General features: G+C 41.5%; 1 protein-coding gene across 1 annotated transcript; it reads right to left on the bottom strand.

Moving 5' to 3' along the window:
- Nucleotides 1-124: 124 nt before the first annotated feature.
- LOC105934231 (probable serine/threonine-protein kinase roco7) lies at nucleotides 125-16,400 on the bottom strand. Its single transcript, XM_012874130.3, has 11 exons — nucleotides 15,661-16,400; nucleotides 13,181-13,268; nucleotides 12,541-12,642; nucleotides 9,273-9,338; nucleotides 9,108-9,136; nucleotides 8,881-9,018; nucleotides 6,523-6,609; nucleotides 4,310-4,384; nucleotides 4,104-4,210; nucleotides 1,408-1,588; nucleotides 125-1,307 (listed from the first exon to the last, which is right to left on the bottom strand). Exons 1-11 carry the CDS (start codon nucleotides 15,817-15,819, stop codon nucleotides 315-317), a joined length of 2,025 nt encoding a protein of 674 aa, XP_012729584.2. The 5' UTR covers nucleotides 15,820-16,400; the 3' UTR covers nucleotides 125-314.
- Between the last annotated feature and the right edge of the window lie 1,739 nt (nucleotides 16,401-18,139).

Here is an 18,139-nt window from a genome sequence, read left to right as displayed (position 1 = left end):
CGGTTGATTTCATCTCTGTAACGAATGGATATTCATGTAAAGGACATATGCGACAGATGTAAAAGTGACCTTTGTTTAGATAACTGACCACCATGGTTGTTTAAGCTGTTAAAACAATTATGTCTGAAAAGGGCTTGTATGACTTTGCTATCTCTCGAAACACATGGGTGGATTATTAAACTTAATTTAAAATGATTCGTGTCTGCCTCACCTGAAGCCTGTGACACAATCTGTAACTCAAATGCTTTCTGGGGGAACACGTTACATCATTTTTCCATATCTGCTTGCTGTGAACGCGTCTGCCCGTGCGTTTCCTAGTCACTGTCAGACCAGTCGAGCTCCATCATGTCCATGGCGGTCGTCGCCATGTTGATCTTTGTTCCGTGTCGCACGCTGCAGCTCTTCACAGAGTTCTGATTGGAAGATGCCCGCATGCTCACCTGCATCCCAGAGCGGCCGACGACGCCCACTTCGCCTCTTATCTTCTGGCTGATGGCCTCGCTGAGGTCGCCCCGGACACCCTGGACTACAACTCCCACGTCACTTCTGCGACCCCTAACGCCCACTTCACTCCTGACACCCTGACCCATCACCTTCATCACTCCCAGGTCGCCCATGTTCATGTTCATGTCCAGGTCACCGAGTCTGTCCACCTCCCCCATCTCATCCATGTCCAAGGACAGCATGTCCCCCAGGCTTCCAAAACTTCCTCGGAGACCCTTAAACATGGATGGCAGCCTACTTCCCTCAAGCCCTTCCTCCGCCTCTTTCTCCTCCAACTTGTCCCCTAATTTTTCAATCTCCCACCCTCCCTCCTTCTCACTCTCCCCCTCTGCCTCCCCGAATCCTCCTGAATATCCTCGGACTATGGTGGTCACTCTGCTTCTCTGCATGCCTCCTCTCTCTCTGTCCCCCTCTTCCCAGGTCCTCTCCTTCCTCTCGACGATGCCTCCTGGGAAGCTCCTGAGTGTTACCTGTACCCTTCCTCCCTCCAAACTCCCACTATCATTTTGTTCCTTATGTCCCCAATCTTTCTCCTCAATAGTTCCTTCCTCTTTCCCCTCCTCATCGAACCTCCCCTGCAACCCTCGAAGCATGACGTGCAGCCTGCCGCTGTCGAGAGAACCCACCCCCCTCTCCAGCACAGCACTGCTCCCTCGTTCTGTGTCCCCATTGCTGAGTGTGCGGAGGAGACAGCTGACACCAGCGCTGCTGACCCCCGCGCTGCTGAGGCTGGTGCTGTTGGAGTCCTGGGAGTGTGAGCGGAAGAAGGAGCCAGAGGAACCAATGGACATGGGTGTGAAGAACTGATCGAAGGAGAAAAGATTAAGGTTACAGTGAGGAAAAAGCTCTCCCACCTGGATCGTTTTAACAGGAGAATGTACGTGTAAAATGGCTTTTACTTACTGGTGAAATGTTTGAGCGGTCCATGAGTAGAGAGGTGGGACTGGGAGTCCTGTTGGACCTTTCCATCAGCCTCTCCTCCCACAGTCTGAGCCTCCTCTCCCTCTCCTCTAGCTCTTTCTCTTTAGAGTACAGCTCCCTCTCCAGCTTCCGGAGGCGCTCAAGGGTGGATTCAATTTCACATCTGCCGAGGTGAATGTAAGATGCATAGAGATAAAATACTAGTTGTGACTAACCAGATGCACCTCCTGCACACTAAAAGCCTCTCAGAATAAACAAAAGCATCTTAAATGGAACGGCTGCTGTGCTAATTTCCTATAGAGGGGAGTCGTGGCCTAGCGGTTAGAGGGCGGGGGGCTTGAGACTTAGCACCAGAATACTCCCCACTGCTCCCTAAGTGATGGGTTAAATGCAGAGGATGAATTTCATTGCAATGTATGTTCCAATGACATAGATTATAAACAATTATTATCACACACGCAGGAGAACAGGGTTTGATCATTAAGAAAAAACAACTGCAACTTCTCGTCCTCCCTTATATTGTTGAATGAAGACACATTTAGGCTTTGCCTTTTGAAACACATACAGTGTATGAGCTTTGCTAAAGAAGAAAATTTTTAAATTCTACAATCTAGTTTGTCTTTGTAGTAGATTTCTTTAATAAGCTGACTTAAAAAGATCCAAACTATTCTCATTTGAACTATAAACATCATCACAACTTTTTTTTCCCCCATTCTTTCCAAACCCAAATTTAGTTATTCACAAAGCTGCAACTCACAGCTCTTGGATGCACTAATATTCTAGAAACTGTGCTCTGAAAAGTGAAAACTCCTCACAGATTACTTCAGCTTTTGCTTATTGTTGTCACATTTGTTCAACAGTGTTTCAAACAAATTCTCCACACAAAGTTTCATATCCAACAAAGAAAACCCAGAAAATAAAAAAAAGCAGTTTTCAAATGAGGATTGCATTGATTGGGAGAACTCAATCTGGACCTATCTTGTTAAAGTAACTAATTAAAAATTTTGTTTGTTAATCACAAAAGATTTCAATTAAGTTTCAATTGTCAAACCCAGGCTTGGTTACTGCCAGAGTGGTAGAATCAACATCACCAATCAAATTTTAATATCAAAGACAATCTGAGTAAATACAAAACACACTTTTCTAATGAGGATTTCCTTTATCAAGAGGGAAAAACCCTCCAGATCAACCTTTAACCTATGTGTAAAAAAAAAAAAGAGAGGGTTCAATATCACACCAGGCCACACCCAGCCCTGATAACCACCTGACCTGCAGAATAAATTAATCCCTTTACAAAAGCCTTGTCTGACAACCGGAAGCAAAGAAAAACACTTCAAATCGCAGGAAACACGTCATGCTCTGATATAAAGACATTTGAGAACAAAATATGAAAGAAAGTGATTGACATCTACCCGTACACTGAGAAAAAATGGAAAATAACTACTGCAAGAGCGCATCTATGACTGCTGCTGCTTGAGGACCAAGACAGCTTGCCAAAAGTAATGGAACCATGAAATCTGCTCTACCACAAAATCCAGAAAAATGTCCAACCATCAGAAGCTTGATGATAGCTGTTGCCACAAACTATGGCAAACCTATCATTTGGTTTAGGGGGGAATTACGTTTTTCCACATAAACCCACCCTGGTTGCACTTTGTATTTTCAAAGGTAATATGTCAGTGAAATGAAAGTTTGTTTCATGATCTGAAACGGGAAACTATGAAAAAACAGCAAAACAAGAAACCCGTAAATACACTTTCACTGCGCTGCATTTGTTAGCTTAGATCAAAGAGAACGCATTACAAAGAGAGATTGCATTTGCCCCATATTAGCCGACTGAAGATCACGTTGTGGCTCGACTGATTCCATCAGTGGAACATATTCCTGCTGCAGTACTGTCTGCTTCCACAAAAGGTCACTGTGGGAGCTGGTGCCTGACTGTCCTTTTTGAGCACGCTCTCACAAACAATCACCTCTCCCAGCAGCTAAATTTAGACCGAGCCTGGATGCACAGCCATACCGCCTGTGTTCCTTCAGCGCGGCACTTCTCTCTGCTCATTCATCCCACCCCTTCACCTCCTGCGCTTTGCCTCCTCCCTCTGTGTCCAGGTTTTTCCACCCTTACCCCAAACCTTCACTCAGAATTGATTGCCTTCGCTGTGCTCGTGCTAAATATGCACAGAATCTCACACCATCGCTCATCTGGTACATTGCCCACGACTCCCTCCCTCCCTCCCTACATCAGTCCACGCTTGGTTCTCTTCTGTCCTCGCAGTTTCTGCGCCTTGCTCTGCATTTCAGAATTCACACTCGCGCATTACATTTCTGTTCCTCCCCGAACTTCTCCTCTTCGACTCACATTTGATATTTCCTCTAAAGCCCGCATCCACCCCCGTCCTTCCTCCTCCTCCTCCTCCCCCAGCTTCTCTGTGTCCCACCCCCCCGGCCCTGTGGAGGAGTAGAGGAATCTCTTCCATGGACACTTTCCAGAGAGCTTAATATAGACCGAAGCCGAGTGCAGGGTCACACATGCAGCTTCTCTCCTGAGTTTCAGATTCACATAGAGCATTTTCATGTGTGCAACGTTGCTGAATATACGAGCGCACGCAGTAAATCTCTGACGGTTCAACAGCAGTTTGACGCTTTTGCTTATTATTGTTTTGCGTCAGCGTGTGTACCTCCACTGGTCCTTGTTATGTAGGAAAGAGTTGCACTGGTCTGGCAGCCTGCTGTCGTTGGCCATGGTCTCCAAGGTTAGCAGCACATGCTTGAATTGCGGTCGTTCCTGCCGATAAAGTCGTCAAAATAGAAACATGAAAACATACTTTTCCCACTGAGGAAAACAAAATACTTCACACTCTTATCCATTAGCGGCTTGTCTCACCTTTGGATCTGCTTGCCAACATTTGCGCATCAACTCTGCAAAACTTGCAGGGCAGCTGGTGGGGATGGTTAGCCTCTAGACGCCCAAACACACACACACACACACACACACACACACACACACACACAGATAGAAAGAAACTATTACTAGATAAGCAATAGCGGCTGTCAAAATGAACAGAGGAGTAAACGGTCCTGTGAGGCAGCACTTCCTCCTATTTTGGTGGATAATAACGTTGTGGTGACAATCCAGGCGCACTAATGTGCCACAGGTATGTTTGCCAGACCTGCCCTCTTAACTTAGCACATTAGCTTGCTTTCATTTGTCAGCACCCACGATTACAATTAAATGACAAGATGGGTTTTGAACCACATCGTCAGGATCGTTAGAAGGAGTGATTTAATAAGATTTGATTTACAGTGGACGACATAACAGCTGCCCTTTTTGTTAATCCAATCAAAATCTCAGTTTAAATCAGCGCTCGTTGGAAAAATGCCGAAAGGCAGAACATCGTTTATGATTTCTTAGAATACTGTCCATGCAGTTTAAGTCAAGTATTTCAGATTTACTGCCTTTTCATCTGTTTTCAACAGTTTGTGCACATCTTGTAAGTATATGGCCAGAATGTCATCATTTTTTACTTCTTCAGGCAATGATACATTTCCAGCTAAATTCCTCAAAGAGGGGAATGTTCAGTATTCCAGCCAATTCAATGCCTGGTAAACGTATTCAGTGCACCTTCATCTTTTCACATTTTGTCTAATTACAACCACAAACTACATTTCATGTTTTTATTCAATAGACCAAGAAAAAAAAAGGGCTTAACTGTGGAATGGAACAAAAACTAATTTACCTTTTTCTCTTTTGAATAAAAGTCTGACAAATGTTGCACTCGTCTGTATTATGTCAATGGGTACAGAAGTTAACTGTTTGATCCACTTTTCACTGCAGTCGAGTTTGTATTTAAAGCTGGGGGCCACTAAAGGCAATTGGTATCAGTGAATTTTTATATAGGGGTACCGAAGTAAAGCGGTGAAAATCCAACTGTATGCCGCGCGTTTCAGATTTTTTTTCCCTCACAAAAATATTTGAAGGCCTTCCACATAAAACACGTTATAGTCTGTGATGGCTAAGTGATGGTTAAGTGACGGGGCATAAATGCTTGTTTGAGACAAAGTCTTGTTGACCGTGACTCTCTGGTTGCTTCATAACTGAATATAACACTGAGGGTTTTTTTTTTTTTTTGTCAAGAGGTTTTACTTACTCTTACAGTTTCTAGATCACACAGACATTTGATATTGAACACAATAGAATGATCCCAGACAAATGCAACAGAAGCTGCTTTTTTGTGTCCAACCAATTAAGTACAATACCCTAAAACCTTCTCCTTTATAGATTTTCAACTGACTGAGCAGCTGATCTCAATTCACTTGAAACTGACAAAATGTCAGCCAGTCAAACCTTTGCAGAGAATGTGTTTACTGCATGCGTCATTCCACTCCTTTCTAATAGGCAGCAGCAAAGGCGCAATGCCGTTAACTCTTTCCCCATTTAAAAACCCAGTGGCATAATCATCGGTCCCTATAAGCCAGCGCAGCATCATAACCCAGTGAAGTAAATGGAAACTTTTTTTTTTTCATTGGGGGATTAATCTTAAAATATCTGCAACTCTGAGTGGAGAGAGGGCGAGTTGAAGGGTCGAGAAGAGATGTGCAGCAATGGAAAGGGAAATCAGGCAGACTGGGAAAGAGGAAGAGAGAGACAGCCTGAGTTATTTAGGGAGAGGATCTGGAGTTTAGCCAGTAGCTATGCTGGAATCATGTTCTCCGGGTTGTTTGTTGACCACTGGTGTCCGTGTGCGCGTAAACGTGTGACTGCTGCTGAGGTCATTAACCGAAACACGGGCCTCGTGTAACAACCGTCCCCGACCACTTGTAAACCTCTAAAATCAACCCTCCCATCACCACATTTTTCCCCTCTCTCCCTCTCTTGCTTGTAAAGGCCCTAGCCGAGAGTCTGGCCAAGCTCCACTGCTGTGTATCCAGGCCTTACATGAACACAGAACTGACATCACGCCTAAAAATACCCGGCCGAGCGAGCGAGCGAGCAGTGGAAACCAGGCAAGCAACGCATTGTGCCTTTGGCCGTCTTGAACTCTGATGGGTCAGCATGCTAGCGGCGGGTTCACCGAGGTGTTCGAGTGTGCAGAATACCTCTTGCTTCTCCACCACCAGCCACGCAACCTGCAGCCCCTCGAAACCTTTGAAAGGAACCTCCCGAGTCAGCATCTCCCACAGCACCTGGCCACAAAGCATTAGGATTATTACAAAGAGAAACATCGGTTCTGTATCCAGATCGGCACTGACATGGGTATATCAGCCAGGAGTTTACGCACTTTATTTGAATAAACACACACCAAATTATGTACTTAAATGCTAAATATAAAATATATGGATAAAATATGAGTTTAAGCACAGAAATTATATGATATGTTACGACCTAGGAGAAACTGCTGACTTGGCAGTGCAGCAGCTGGTCATTGACACCCTCTACAGGGAGAGTAGGCCACATAAGGTCATCGCTAAAGACGTTGGCTGTTCACAGAGTTCATACTCATGGAAAGTTGAGTGGAAGGACGAAACGTGGTAGAAAAAGATGCACAAGTTATAGGAATAACCCCGGTCTTGAGAGGATTGTGAAGCAACGCCCGTTTAAGAGTTCACAAGGAAAGGTGGGGCAGAGACTTATGCCAGACATGGCCTACAACTGTTGCATTCTTTTTGTTAAACCACTTCTGAACCAGAGATAATGTAAGAATAGGTTAAGGAGGAAAATGATTGGACTGTTGCTCACTGATGTAAAATACATGTTTTTATTTGAGAAATCAAGGTCCTAGAGTCTGGATGAAGAGTGAAGAGTCACATAAGCCAATCTGCTTCAGGTCCAGAGGGAAGTTTCCACAGTCAGTAATTATTTGTGGTGCCTTGCTATCTTCTGGTGGTGGTTCACTGTGTTTTATCTAGTGCATAGTCAGAGCTAACCTGACTCTAGCCATATGGATGTCGCTCCGCCTAGCTCCACTCACATACATCTGGGACTGATCCATAGGAATTGCCTTTACTGAAGGCTGGGACATATCAAAAATCCTTGCATATGATTGGATAAGCCACTTGTCTGTCATCTTTATCGACGTGCTATTTCAACCACTCACACCGAAGCTAACCCGTGACGCTGTGAGAGCGACTCAGGAAAAAACAAAACTTTTTTTTTTTTTTATGTGTTTGCGGCTCTAGTGGCACACGTTTTATTGACAGTGAGCTGACAGGAAGAGGGGGGAAGACAGGCGGTAAAGCACCGCGGGTCGGAGTCGATCCCGGGCCGACCACGTCGAGGACTAAAGGCCTCCTAACATGGTTCGCGCCCCGGAAAACAAAACTTGCCAAATCCGGTCAGGAGAAGGGTGAAAACATTGTTTCCACCAACAAAAGCCTTCATAGCCGTTCTCTGATGTTCTTTTAATGAAACAATATTAGATAGATTGGACAACACGGAAGAAATAGCAGCATCAATGTTAACGCTTGCTTCCTCGATGCGAGCCGCCATTGCTGTCTAAATCAAAACAGTATCACGGTCGCTTCTCCACTACGTCACATCTATGAAACTCCAGCCCTGCGTCCTGATTGGCTAGACAATAAAATTGGTTGGAGAAATCACTTTCTATGGGAGAAGTCCCAGATGGATGTAAGTGGAGCTAGGCGGAGCGAAATCCATATGACTAGAGTCAGGTTAAGTCAGAGCAGCCCTCCAACAAGAAGAGCACTTTATGCTTCCTTCTGCTGACAGGTTTTATGGAGATGCGGATTTGGTTTTGCTGCAGGACGTTTCAGCTGCCCACACTGCCAAACATATCAGTACATGGTTTAATGACCATGGTATCACTGTACTTGGCTGGCCAGTTGACTGGCCAGTTGACTGGCCTGACATGAACCCCAAAGAGAATCTGTGGAGCATTGGCTGAAAAAATGTGAGACACTCATCTAAACCATGCAAATGAGCTAAAGTTTGTCATTAAAGCAAACTGGGCTTCCTAAGGAGCTCAGCAGTGCCGTAGGCTGATTGCCTTCATGCCACACCACATTGATTTAGTCATTCATGCAAAAAGAGTCTGAACCAAGTGTCGTATGGAAGTGCATATATTTTAGGTTTCAATAGATTAGAATATGCATTCCAATAAGGCATGTTGGTGAGATAAAAGTGTCTTTTCAAAATAATAACCTTTAAGCAGGTAGCATACTTTTCATTAAGGCCACACTTCTGTTTCACTTAGGGAATACTGATGTGAATGAACTTTTCAGTAATATTGTTATTTATTATTGTACTGTACAGTGCATGGATATACTTGTCAGGAGGCAAATATTATAATGTAAACACAAACACCTAAAATAAAAAACACAGTGTTTAATCAAACTATATCAGAGATACTTAAAACTTAGAACTTCATTTCTGAAATAAATTACTTGACTTTCTCTTAAATTGAGATGCACCTGTAGTTTGCATTTTTAATAACTTACCACACCGTATGAGTAGGTATCACAGGTCTCAGAGACAGGTAGACTCTGAATAACTTCAGGAGCCATCCAGGGAAAAGTGCCCACCACAGTCATATGGGTGGTGTGAGATAGAAACTTAGATGCTCCAAAGTCACATATCTGGAACCCCAACATGAGAAGATTAAAATATCTTGTTATGAATTTGAGGTAGCTGCTTTTAAATAAACAATAAGATCACAGTTGCATACCTTTAGCACTTTGTCTGCAGTCATCACCACTGCAATCAGAACAGAAACCAGTCAGAACATTACAGCATGTAGTTTACTGCTGTCGCTCAAAGGCAAATGCAATGCATGACCAAGGCTTATACATGGACAAATATTTTACTGAATCTGAATAATAGATCATGTTACCATTTCGTGACTTGAGGTCTCTGTGTATCACTTTGACTGGAGCTTCTGCGTGGAGGTAATGCATCCCTGGAAGGAAATTAGGAAGTAAGTCCCATGAACAACATGTTTGAGAATTTCTGATTGGTTTTAATGAAATTACGTAGTCCTACATTAAATTGAGTTTCATTGTAGGATCCTTATTTCTACACTTGGATAATGTTACTCCACAAAAATACTTGCGCCACTTTTTTATTATTATTATGTTGAAGACTTATTTTAAATCAAATCTGAGTTTCGTTTTCTTTCTTCTTTATACTCAAAACAGCCCAAAGTAAAAAAAAAAAAAAAAAAATGTTTGCAGATATTTTTGTAGTTTTAAACATTTTCAAACATCAAAAAAGGGTCATGATTATTTTGTCATGAAACTCAGAATTAAGTCCATCTGTGGTGAATATAACTGATTGAAGATGGTTTGGAATGGAAGGGATTTCTCTCTGCACTGTAAGGTCTCGTGGCTGACAGTGCATATTAAGGCTGAAACCATCAGATTAGTTGGGATTAATCATTTATTTAAATGATTGTAACCTCCAATTATTTCAAATTTAAAAATTAGTTAGTAGACTCTAAACCATGCTATCTACTGAAAGAACAACCCACTCAGAACAGTAATCAGGACAAAAAATATATACATTTTGCATTTAAAATAACAAAAACCCTTCTTTTTCTGTAAATATGATCTATCCAGTGCTCCGTAGGTGGCAGGTTTAGCGCCACCTGGGTCAACCTCTGCAAAAAACAAAACATAAAATCCCCCATGAAGCATCTCTTGGTATCCTATTATCAATTCTTCAACCTGAACAAATAGTCAAGATTGATAAATTAGCTAAATTATGTTTGTTGCAACCCTACTTATATTGCCTACTCTTTTGCCAGAGAGGGACATTTATTTAGACCCCAATAAATATGTTGCTCGCCATGTTGTTAGCAACAATGGCACATGAGCTAGAAGTGTCTCCCGGAACTGGTGGGTTGCTGGTTCAAACCCCTGTCATTGTGTCTTTGGACAGGACACCCACTTTGCCTGCTGGTCAGAGGGCCTGGTGGTGCTGGTTTTATGGCAGCCCTGCTTCTGTTGGCCGCCCCAAGGGAGCTGTGGCTGTAATGTAGGCACCAGAGGGCTCCTCCTCATTCCTGCTATGAAGCATAGTGGTGGCAGCATCATACTGCGGAGATGCTTTTTTATGGCTGGGGCTAGATGACGAAGAGGATGGAATGACAGCAGCAAAATATAGAGAAAATCGAGAAAATCTGCTGCAGTCCTCTGAGCTCAGGCCGGGATGACGCTTCATCTTGGAACTGAGCAATGACTGAACCAGACAACCAAAATAACAAAGGAAGGTCTAAAGAGTCAGTCTGATAACATATTTAGTTGGTCCAGCTAGAGCCTGGATTTAAGTCCATTTAACCATTTCTGAAAAGATTGAAACATGTCTAGCAATACTGCCAATCCATACATACTGAGCATAGCGGGATCTGGGGGGGAAAAAATAATAATTGTAGCAAATACCAAGGAAGAGGCGTGCCAAGGTTGTAGAGACATAACCAAGAAGACTTAAATTCGCCAATTGTGTTTGAACTGACTCTGAAGCAGTGGGTCTAAATGCAGGTACATGTTATGCATAAGGATTTTTTTTTACTTTTTAACAAATGTACAAACATCTTTTCACTTTGTCATTATGAACAATGCTGTCTATTTTTTTTTTTTTTTTTTAAGAAAACTATATTCAACTTGGTTCAGGAATAGGTCTGTAATAAAAAATGTGCAAAAAGTAAACAGACCAGAAACCTTCTGGATGCGCCACTAGTATGGGAGTACCACTTAAAGCTGAAACTAAGAACTATGTGACTGTCGATTTTTCCGGATTTAGTTTTGTCATATAGGGTTAGACTATGTCTTTGCATTGTTGGTCACAGTTCCATCTTTCAGCCTTGGCAGGCAAGCAATTTACAGAACAAAAGCAGCTGGTTAATTTAAAGTCCTCCACTATCATAGGATGGCAAGAGTTGCGATTATCCAGATTTATTAATAAGAGGTAAACAGCTACTGAAGCATTTTCTTCTACAACATCTATAACTTAAAAAAAGATAATTTATGTTAATCTAATTTATCTTTAAGCCAATTTAAATTTACAACACATAGGATGTACATTTTTGATTTTCACCATGAACTACCACCAAAATATTCAACAAACTCCATATCCATATAATAAGACAGGCTTTTTCAGAAAAGCTTTACATAGTGCCTTGCTAAAGTTTTTATGAGATGTTCTCCTAAATCAAATTGACCTTCCTTAATGCTTCATAAAGAATACATTTTGTATATTTATAAAGCTGACCCCTGGACAGCGTAAAAACATTATGATTGTACCATGACAAATTTGAAGAAGAAAACACTGGAGTGGCATACAGGCCGTTTACGATCAATCAATCAAATTGTTCATTTTAGTAAAATTTGTGTGTGCTGGGTCTGTCATACATTAACAACCAGATTAGCAGTAATGTATTTTAACTTGCCCTGAAAATTGTAAACAATTAGAGATGCACCAATTAAAATCTGTGCTTTGACCTGCTGGTACTGAATTTGGCTTGTTCTAATTCAACTTCATGGGAACAAATGAGAAAAGTATTCAATATATGTTTTTATGTGACTAGTTACTAGTCTACATCGGTTAAAATGCAGTAAAAATTATAGCTTTAAGGCTTGTATCATTGTAGCGATTAGTGCGGTTAGCATTACTAAGACAGCAGTGTTTGTGTTGATTTCTCCTAGAGCATATAGATCCTCATCTTGTTTAAAATCCATCATGATCTATAACGGACAGTTTGAAATTTCAAACGGGTTAAACAGAGCAACTCTGCTAACTCCACTTGACCTTCCTATTATCTGCTGAGGCCTGGTCTCTCTTGCAGCCCCAAGGAACTGCAGAAATGTCTCAACATTTCTACAGTTCCAACACATGGATTATAAAGTTCCCTTTTAAATTCCTTTTTGCATCCCATAATTCATTTTAAAACAGCTCTCTGATACGGTCTCATTTGCCTAATAAAAACATCCACATTGAAAACAGCTGTTAGTACAACTTGGTAACACCAAGGAATGGTGGGTTTACTGACAGGAAGAAATCATAGGATGTTTGAGTTTTGGACCGATCAAACTATAAATTATCCCAGTCAACAACCAATTTCGCCATGCCTCTCTAAATAATTAAAACAATCTTTAAAATGTTACCTTTGGCTATTTGTATGGCCCATGTCATGATTTGCTCCATGTCCATTTCCTCACTCTGCTCACTGGAAATGTACTCATACAGAGACCCCCCGCTCGCATATTCTGTAAAGTAATACACAAGTACCGAGAAGCAATAAGTGGAAAAATTCAGGGCAAATGTACGTTCACGCCTGCAAATGTCTGAGAACAAATGACATCTGAGTGATAACTGCAGCTGTACCTTTCTGAATAGAGCAGCCAACATTATTGCTGGTTTTGGGTTTAAATTTAATCTTAAATGTACAGCAAGGTCCAGGATAGCATCCAAACATTCTGGACTGTTCTACAAACCTGGTGCCAGGAAAGTGGAGCAAGACCAAGCGTTGCGATTGCTCTAATCATTCAAAGCACATTTATAAATACAGCTCAGCTATCAGAGCATGTGTTAATGTGTGTGTAACTATGTCCATCTCAGATCAAATACACATGCTGAAAACTAATACACAAACACAGGCTTTTACGTTTCTGCATGGTATGAATGTGTCCCTTCACCCTCCCAAATAACCTCATGTTACTTTTATACCCGTGTTTAAAAAAGGAAATTACTGCAAGGGTAAATGGTAGCTTAAGTCTAACAAAGACACACAATGTGGGGTCTGACCTGTGACAATGCCATAGTTGGGAGGTTCCAGCACGGCTCCATAAAACTGAATGATGTTCTTATGACTCAGTACACTGAGAATCTCAGCCTGGACAAGGAGACAAGGCAAAGACAGACTGAGAAACATAAACACATTCATTGGGAAACTCCCTAAGTTTTCCGGTATCTGGCACTGACATAAAAACAGCCTTTAAGTAAAAAAAAAAAAAAAAGAAAAAAGAAAAAAAAAGCTAGATATTCTAAATGTTAGTCATTTGTAAATGTGCCTGCAGGAGGACTTAGTTGAGGCCTAACTGATTTTCATTCTGAGAGTCCGAAGAGCTTCTACGCCACAGTGACAAACATGCCATACATCAGAGTTGACGTACGCCTCAGACTATAATTTCTATCTAGTGGCACAATAACAACCAATAGGCTACACAGCACAGGGTTTTGGGTGCCGGCACAACACAAAGCAGTGCATTATGGTAATTTAGAAGGATAGTAATACAAGATATATATATATATTTTTAAAAGACATTTAGAAAGTTTGGCATAGTGCTTATTCCCCCTTGACCACAGTTTACTGCCGTTCCAGTTGTGAGTCTTTTGTGGTATGTCTCTCCCAGCTTTGAACATCTAGAGCACGTGTCAGCACCAGGTTGCCCACAAGGACCACATGTGGCACTCATGAACCTGTTCCACCCACCAGAAGTTTTATTTTATTATATTCCTTTAAAGTGTTTTTTTGATCACTCTTGCATTTCTATAGATTTAAAAAATGACAATGTGGAACGAACAATAAAAATGTGTTTATTTTACCTTAAAGTTAAATTGAACATGGACTCTCCTAGTTCAAAGGTCAGTACTGGTAGCCATTTATAAACACAATATCAATGAAATAGCTCTCAGTTTCAAAAAGGATGGTGGCCCTGGTCTAGAGACAGAAATTTATGACAATTCTTCCCTGGATATTAGCTCTAACTCAGTAAGACCTAATGGAGAGCTCCTGTGAAAATGTATTTCCTGATCTTGCCAGAACATACCAATTGGATTTAGGCCTGGACTTTGACTAGGCCATTCTAACACGTTTTGATGTAAATCATTCCATTGTAGCTTTATTTCTTTGTTTGTTTAGGATTGCAGTTCTTCTTGACAGTAAACCACCCTAGTTTCAAGTCTTTTGCAGCCAACAGCAGATTTTCTTCCAGGATTTCCTCAATCCATTTCCCCATCAGCTGAAGAAAAGCATTCCCACAGCATGACGCTGCCACCCTTACTTGGTGTGTTCAAGATAATGAGCGGGATGAGTTTTCTCTTGACACAAAGAGTGCACAACTTATTGCATTTGCCGTGTTGACAGACTCTTCCAGAGCTACTACGGACCTTTCTGCGGCTTCTCTGATAAAAGCGCAGCAAGCCCATCCAGTGACTTATACTGAACAGTCATGGTATGGTAGGTTTGCAGCTTTGTCTCTTTCATTTTCAGATGATGGATGGAACCGTGTTTTTGGGAGATGTTCAAAGCTTGGGATATTGACCTAATCCTGTTTTAAACTTCTCCACAACTACATCCTTGACTTGTCTGCTGTTTTCCTTGATTTTCATGATGATGTTTGTTCACCGATATGGTCTAACAAACCTCTGAGGCCTTCACAGAACAGCTGGATTTATACTGAGATAAATTACACACATGTGGATTCTGTTTAATGACTTGGTTGGTTGCACAGGAATTTATTTATGGGGTTTTAAAAGAGGCTGATTCCTAATGCATACCACCATTATTTTCATGAGAAATTCTTCCACTTCTCTATCATACACCAACCTCTGTTGGTCTCTAAAATCCCAATAGAATACTTTTATAAAAGAAATGAACTGAGACGTGAAACCTTGTATATCTGGAAGTATCAAATATCACTTTGCATGTCTTTACAGACACATTTGTGACACCACAATGCTCTAGTTCATAGGTTAATCATGTTCATGACATAACCAATAATTAGTCTTTAGTGGAAATGTTCACCTTAACTATAAAATTCATAAACTCTGTATTTTTTTTTATGTCCAAGACTTTCTAGGAAACAGGTTCAAGAGTCACTTATCTACTCTTTAACTACCAGCTCTGTGCTACTGGCATAAACAGTAAACCATTTTTAAATCAGCATCTGGGTTTAACTGATGGGAGGCTGCTGAACTGTAGTGAAGTGAGCCTCAAATCATACAATAGGAGGATAACAGGATAGAAAAGCATAAATAAAACTGGATAGTAGAAGGTGGTCAAGGGGAGGTATGTGTAACATAAACATGTTCATTACCAGGCAGGGAGGGGAGGGAGAAGAGGAAAGGAGAGAAAGAGTCTAGGAAACTAAGTGGAAATGGTTATTTGTGGATTCCACAAGGCCTTAACTAATTTCTACGATAGATGTAAAGCTCATTTTAGTGCGCTTCTAGCTGAGAAATGAATGATCACGCGTTGTGTATGCACAGTCGCTCCTCTTTACCTCTTTGTCGATCTTGAGAAGCTTCTTCACAGCCACCTCCTTCTCCTGGGATATCCAGTGGGCCCTGTAGACGCTCCCAAAGCTGCCTCCTCCACAATTCTCATAGAAAAGCAAATCCTCATGCTTTATCTGTACAAACGACGAGCCAGGGGACGACATGGCATACTGACTCACGGAAACTCAACCACACTCATGGACGCACGCAACACCAGTAGGGGGGGAATAGAAAAAAAAAAAGTGAAGATCGCTTTAAGTCCAACCTCTGTCTGCAACTGCAGACCAGTTACAGATCAGGATGGAAAGAGATAAAGTGAAGCAGAGAAGATTCCTCGGCAGGTCTGGAACGGGATGTTGTCAGTCAGTTGAGCGGAGAGTCAAGAAGAGCAAACCAGAAAGTGCTGGAAGGAGAGGGTGAAGTTTTCCTTCAGTGAGTCAGAGCAGGTCGACCGTCACGGCCAGATGAGGAGTTACATTGCCTGATAGTGGTGATCCGCTGGAACTACAGCGCTGAGTGTGCGGCTGTGTGCACACTCACACAAGCTTAGAGTGGACCTAGACGAGCAGGTTTGCACAAGAGCGGTGTGAGCAGACGCTGTTCAAATATGGTCACTGGCATCCCTGGCATTCTTTCTTCCTGGATAACGGTGGCTATATAAAGCTCTTCATATTCTCCAAACAGAAAGGAGAGCTTCAACCTATAGTGTGCTTGACATACTACATCAGTTAGTAACTAGCTACCCCGGCTGCCACAGATACCTCATTCTAACATTTATAGCTTGCTCTGCGGGCTAAAAACACACTCAGAGCACAGGAGCCCGGCTGGGATGGGTGTTACTCACCCCGACAGGAAGGACCCAGTGACACCATCAGCAGGGAAAGTCATGCTGACATCACTGTTTGGGGCCAAGTGGGAAATTACGACACCTCTCAGTTTCTTATAGTAAGTAAATACTTTACAGCACTGCACGGAGAAAAATAAAACGTAAGGTCTGCTGGAAACTCTGAGAAGCTGGAGTAAAAGCCCCATGCGCTATGCATTAACAACTTCTTGGACTTTCTTTCACGTCCCAAGACTGTCTGCTTTCTTGATGATTTTAAAACACCTGATGCATCTTTTAAATAGTGTCAAGTTACACTTACATCAGCAAAAGCAAAAAGCATATTTGCCATTAAAACTTAGGTTATTATCTTATTAAAAAAATTTACGTGTTCCTTATATTTCAAGCAAGCTGGACTGTTTTATAGGACAAAATATGAATTTAAACACTTGGTTTCTTTTTATTTAAAATAATCCATTATCACAGTAAGGTTCAGTGGGGACATACCATCAAGTCAAAATTCTGAGTATGACACTGCTTTTGTCACTGGAAAATAATTATCTCTTTTGGAAACACATTTAATGTGTAAAGCAACCATTAGCAAACAGTTATAGTTAAAAAGTTCAACATTTTGGATAAAATCGCACATCTGAGTTCTCTCTGATGACTTCTTGCTGTCTGGGTGACTTCAGAGTCCATTTTGCTGATTTACTTGATAATGTGACATGACTCCCAGATAGCCAAAACATCTGCTTTTGATTTGTTGATCAAGGCTGATGTGATTCATCCAGAAGGGATGTCCCGTTGGATTTTGGAAACACAGACTCTTAAAGTTTTTGCTGAACAAAGAAGCTGCACCCAGTCAAGCCAGTCAGGACTGACCACCCAGTGGACTGTGGTTGTGATAAGTTCTGCGAGACCTCATTGTGTATATTTGTGTCATCTCAGATAGGTGTCTCAGCCTTCAGAAGCTTTTTCCTAAGTGTGCATTCTTTAAATTAATAAACCAGTTCTGAATCTAAAGCAAATGACCTCAGGACATCCATCCTGTCTGAAGATGAGTAACCTGGGGTCCACCAAGTCAGCATTGACCTGTTTCATCTTTAAACCAAATTAGGTGGTTGAGAAAAAAGCTGCATATTTGTGAGGGTTCAGCTGATCTGCTGAACAGAAGTCAGACCCAGATGGAACTTTGCCCTCTTGTCCCGGGAGGATGCTGACGTGAATGTTGATACCATAGCACTCTGCAAACTTCTCCTATTCCCAGTCTTTCTCCATCTTCCAAACTCTTTTTTCCAAAACTCTTAGATCATAAGACTCTCAAAGTAAACTTACCTTTGGCATCTGAGACTTAAACAAACGATCAATTTTGGGGTCCCTAATAATTGTAATTCCTATCAAAAAGAGCTTCTATTCAATTCTTAGTCAATTATGTCCTTCAGTTCTGCAATTTCGCTAATTTACAGTAGTAGACATTGTCTTGTATTAGATGTGAGATCAGTTTAAAAGTTGAGAAACTCAGTTTATTTCTTTTCAATTAATAAATGTAATGTTTTAAGAGGTTGCAGATGTTAATTACTCAATTGAAATATATGATTTATTATTATTTTTAAAGTTATTTAATTGCTAGACTGTGAGACAAGCTTAAGGGAGCTACAGCT

This window comes from Fundulus heteroclitus, unplaced genomic scaffold, assembly GCF_011125445.2.
Source record: "Fundulus heteroclitus isolate FHET01 unplaced genomic scaffold, MU-UCD_Fhet_4.1 scaffold_141, whole genome shotgun sequence".
Classification (NCBI taxonomy): Eukaryota; Metazoa; Chordata; class Actinopteri; order Cyprinodontiformes; family Fundulidae; genus Fundulus; species Fundulus heteroclitus.
The sequence above is the reverse complement of the archived record's forward strand: the minus strand, read 5'-3'. Positions and strand labels throughout refer to the sequence as shown.

Excerpts from the sequence above, each read along its gene's own strand:
- LOC105934231 (XM_012874130.3), bottom strand. The coding sequence starts at position 15,819 with ATGTCGTCCCCTGGCTCGTCGTTTGTACAGATAAAGCATGAGGATTTG. Across the intron at positions 12,643-13,180 it reads CAACTATGGCATTGTCACAG|AATATGCGAGCGGGGGGTCT; the intron begins GTCAGACCCCAC and ends ATTACTTTACAG. Across the intron at positions 9,339-12,540 it reads GGCCATACAAATAGCCAAAG|GGATGCATTACCTCCACGCA; the intron begins GTAACATTTTAA and ends ATTTCCTTCCAG.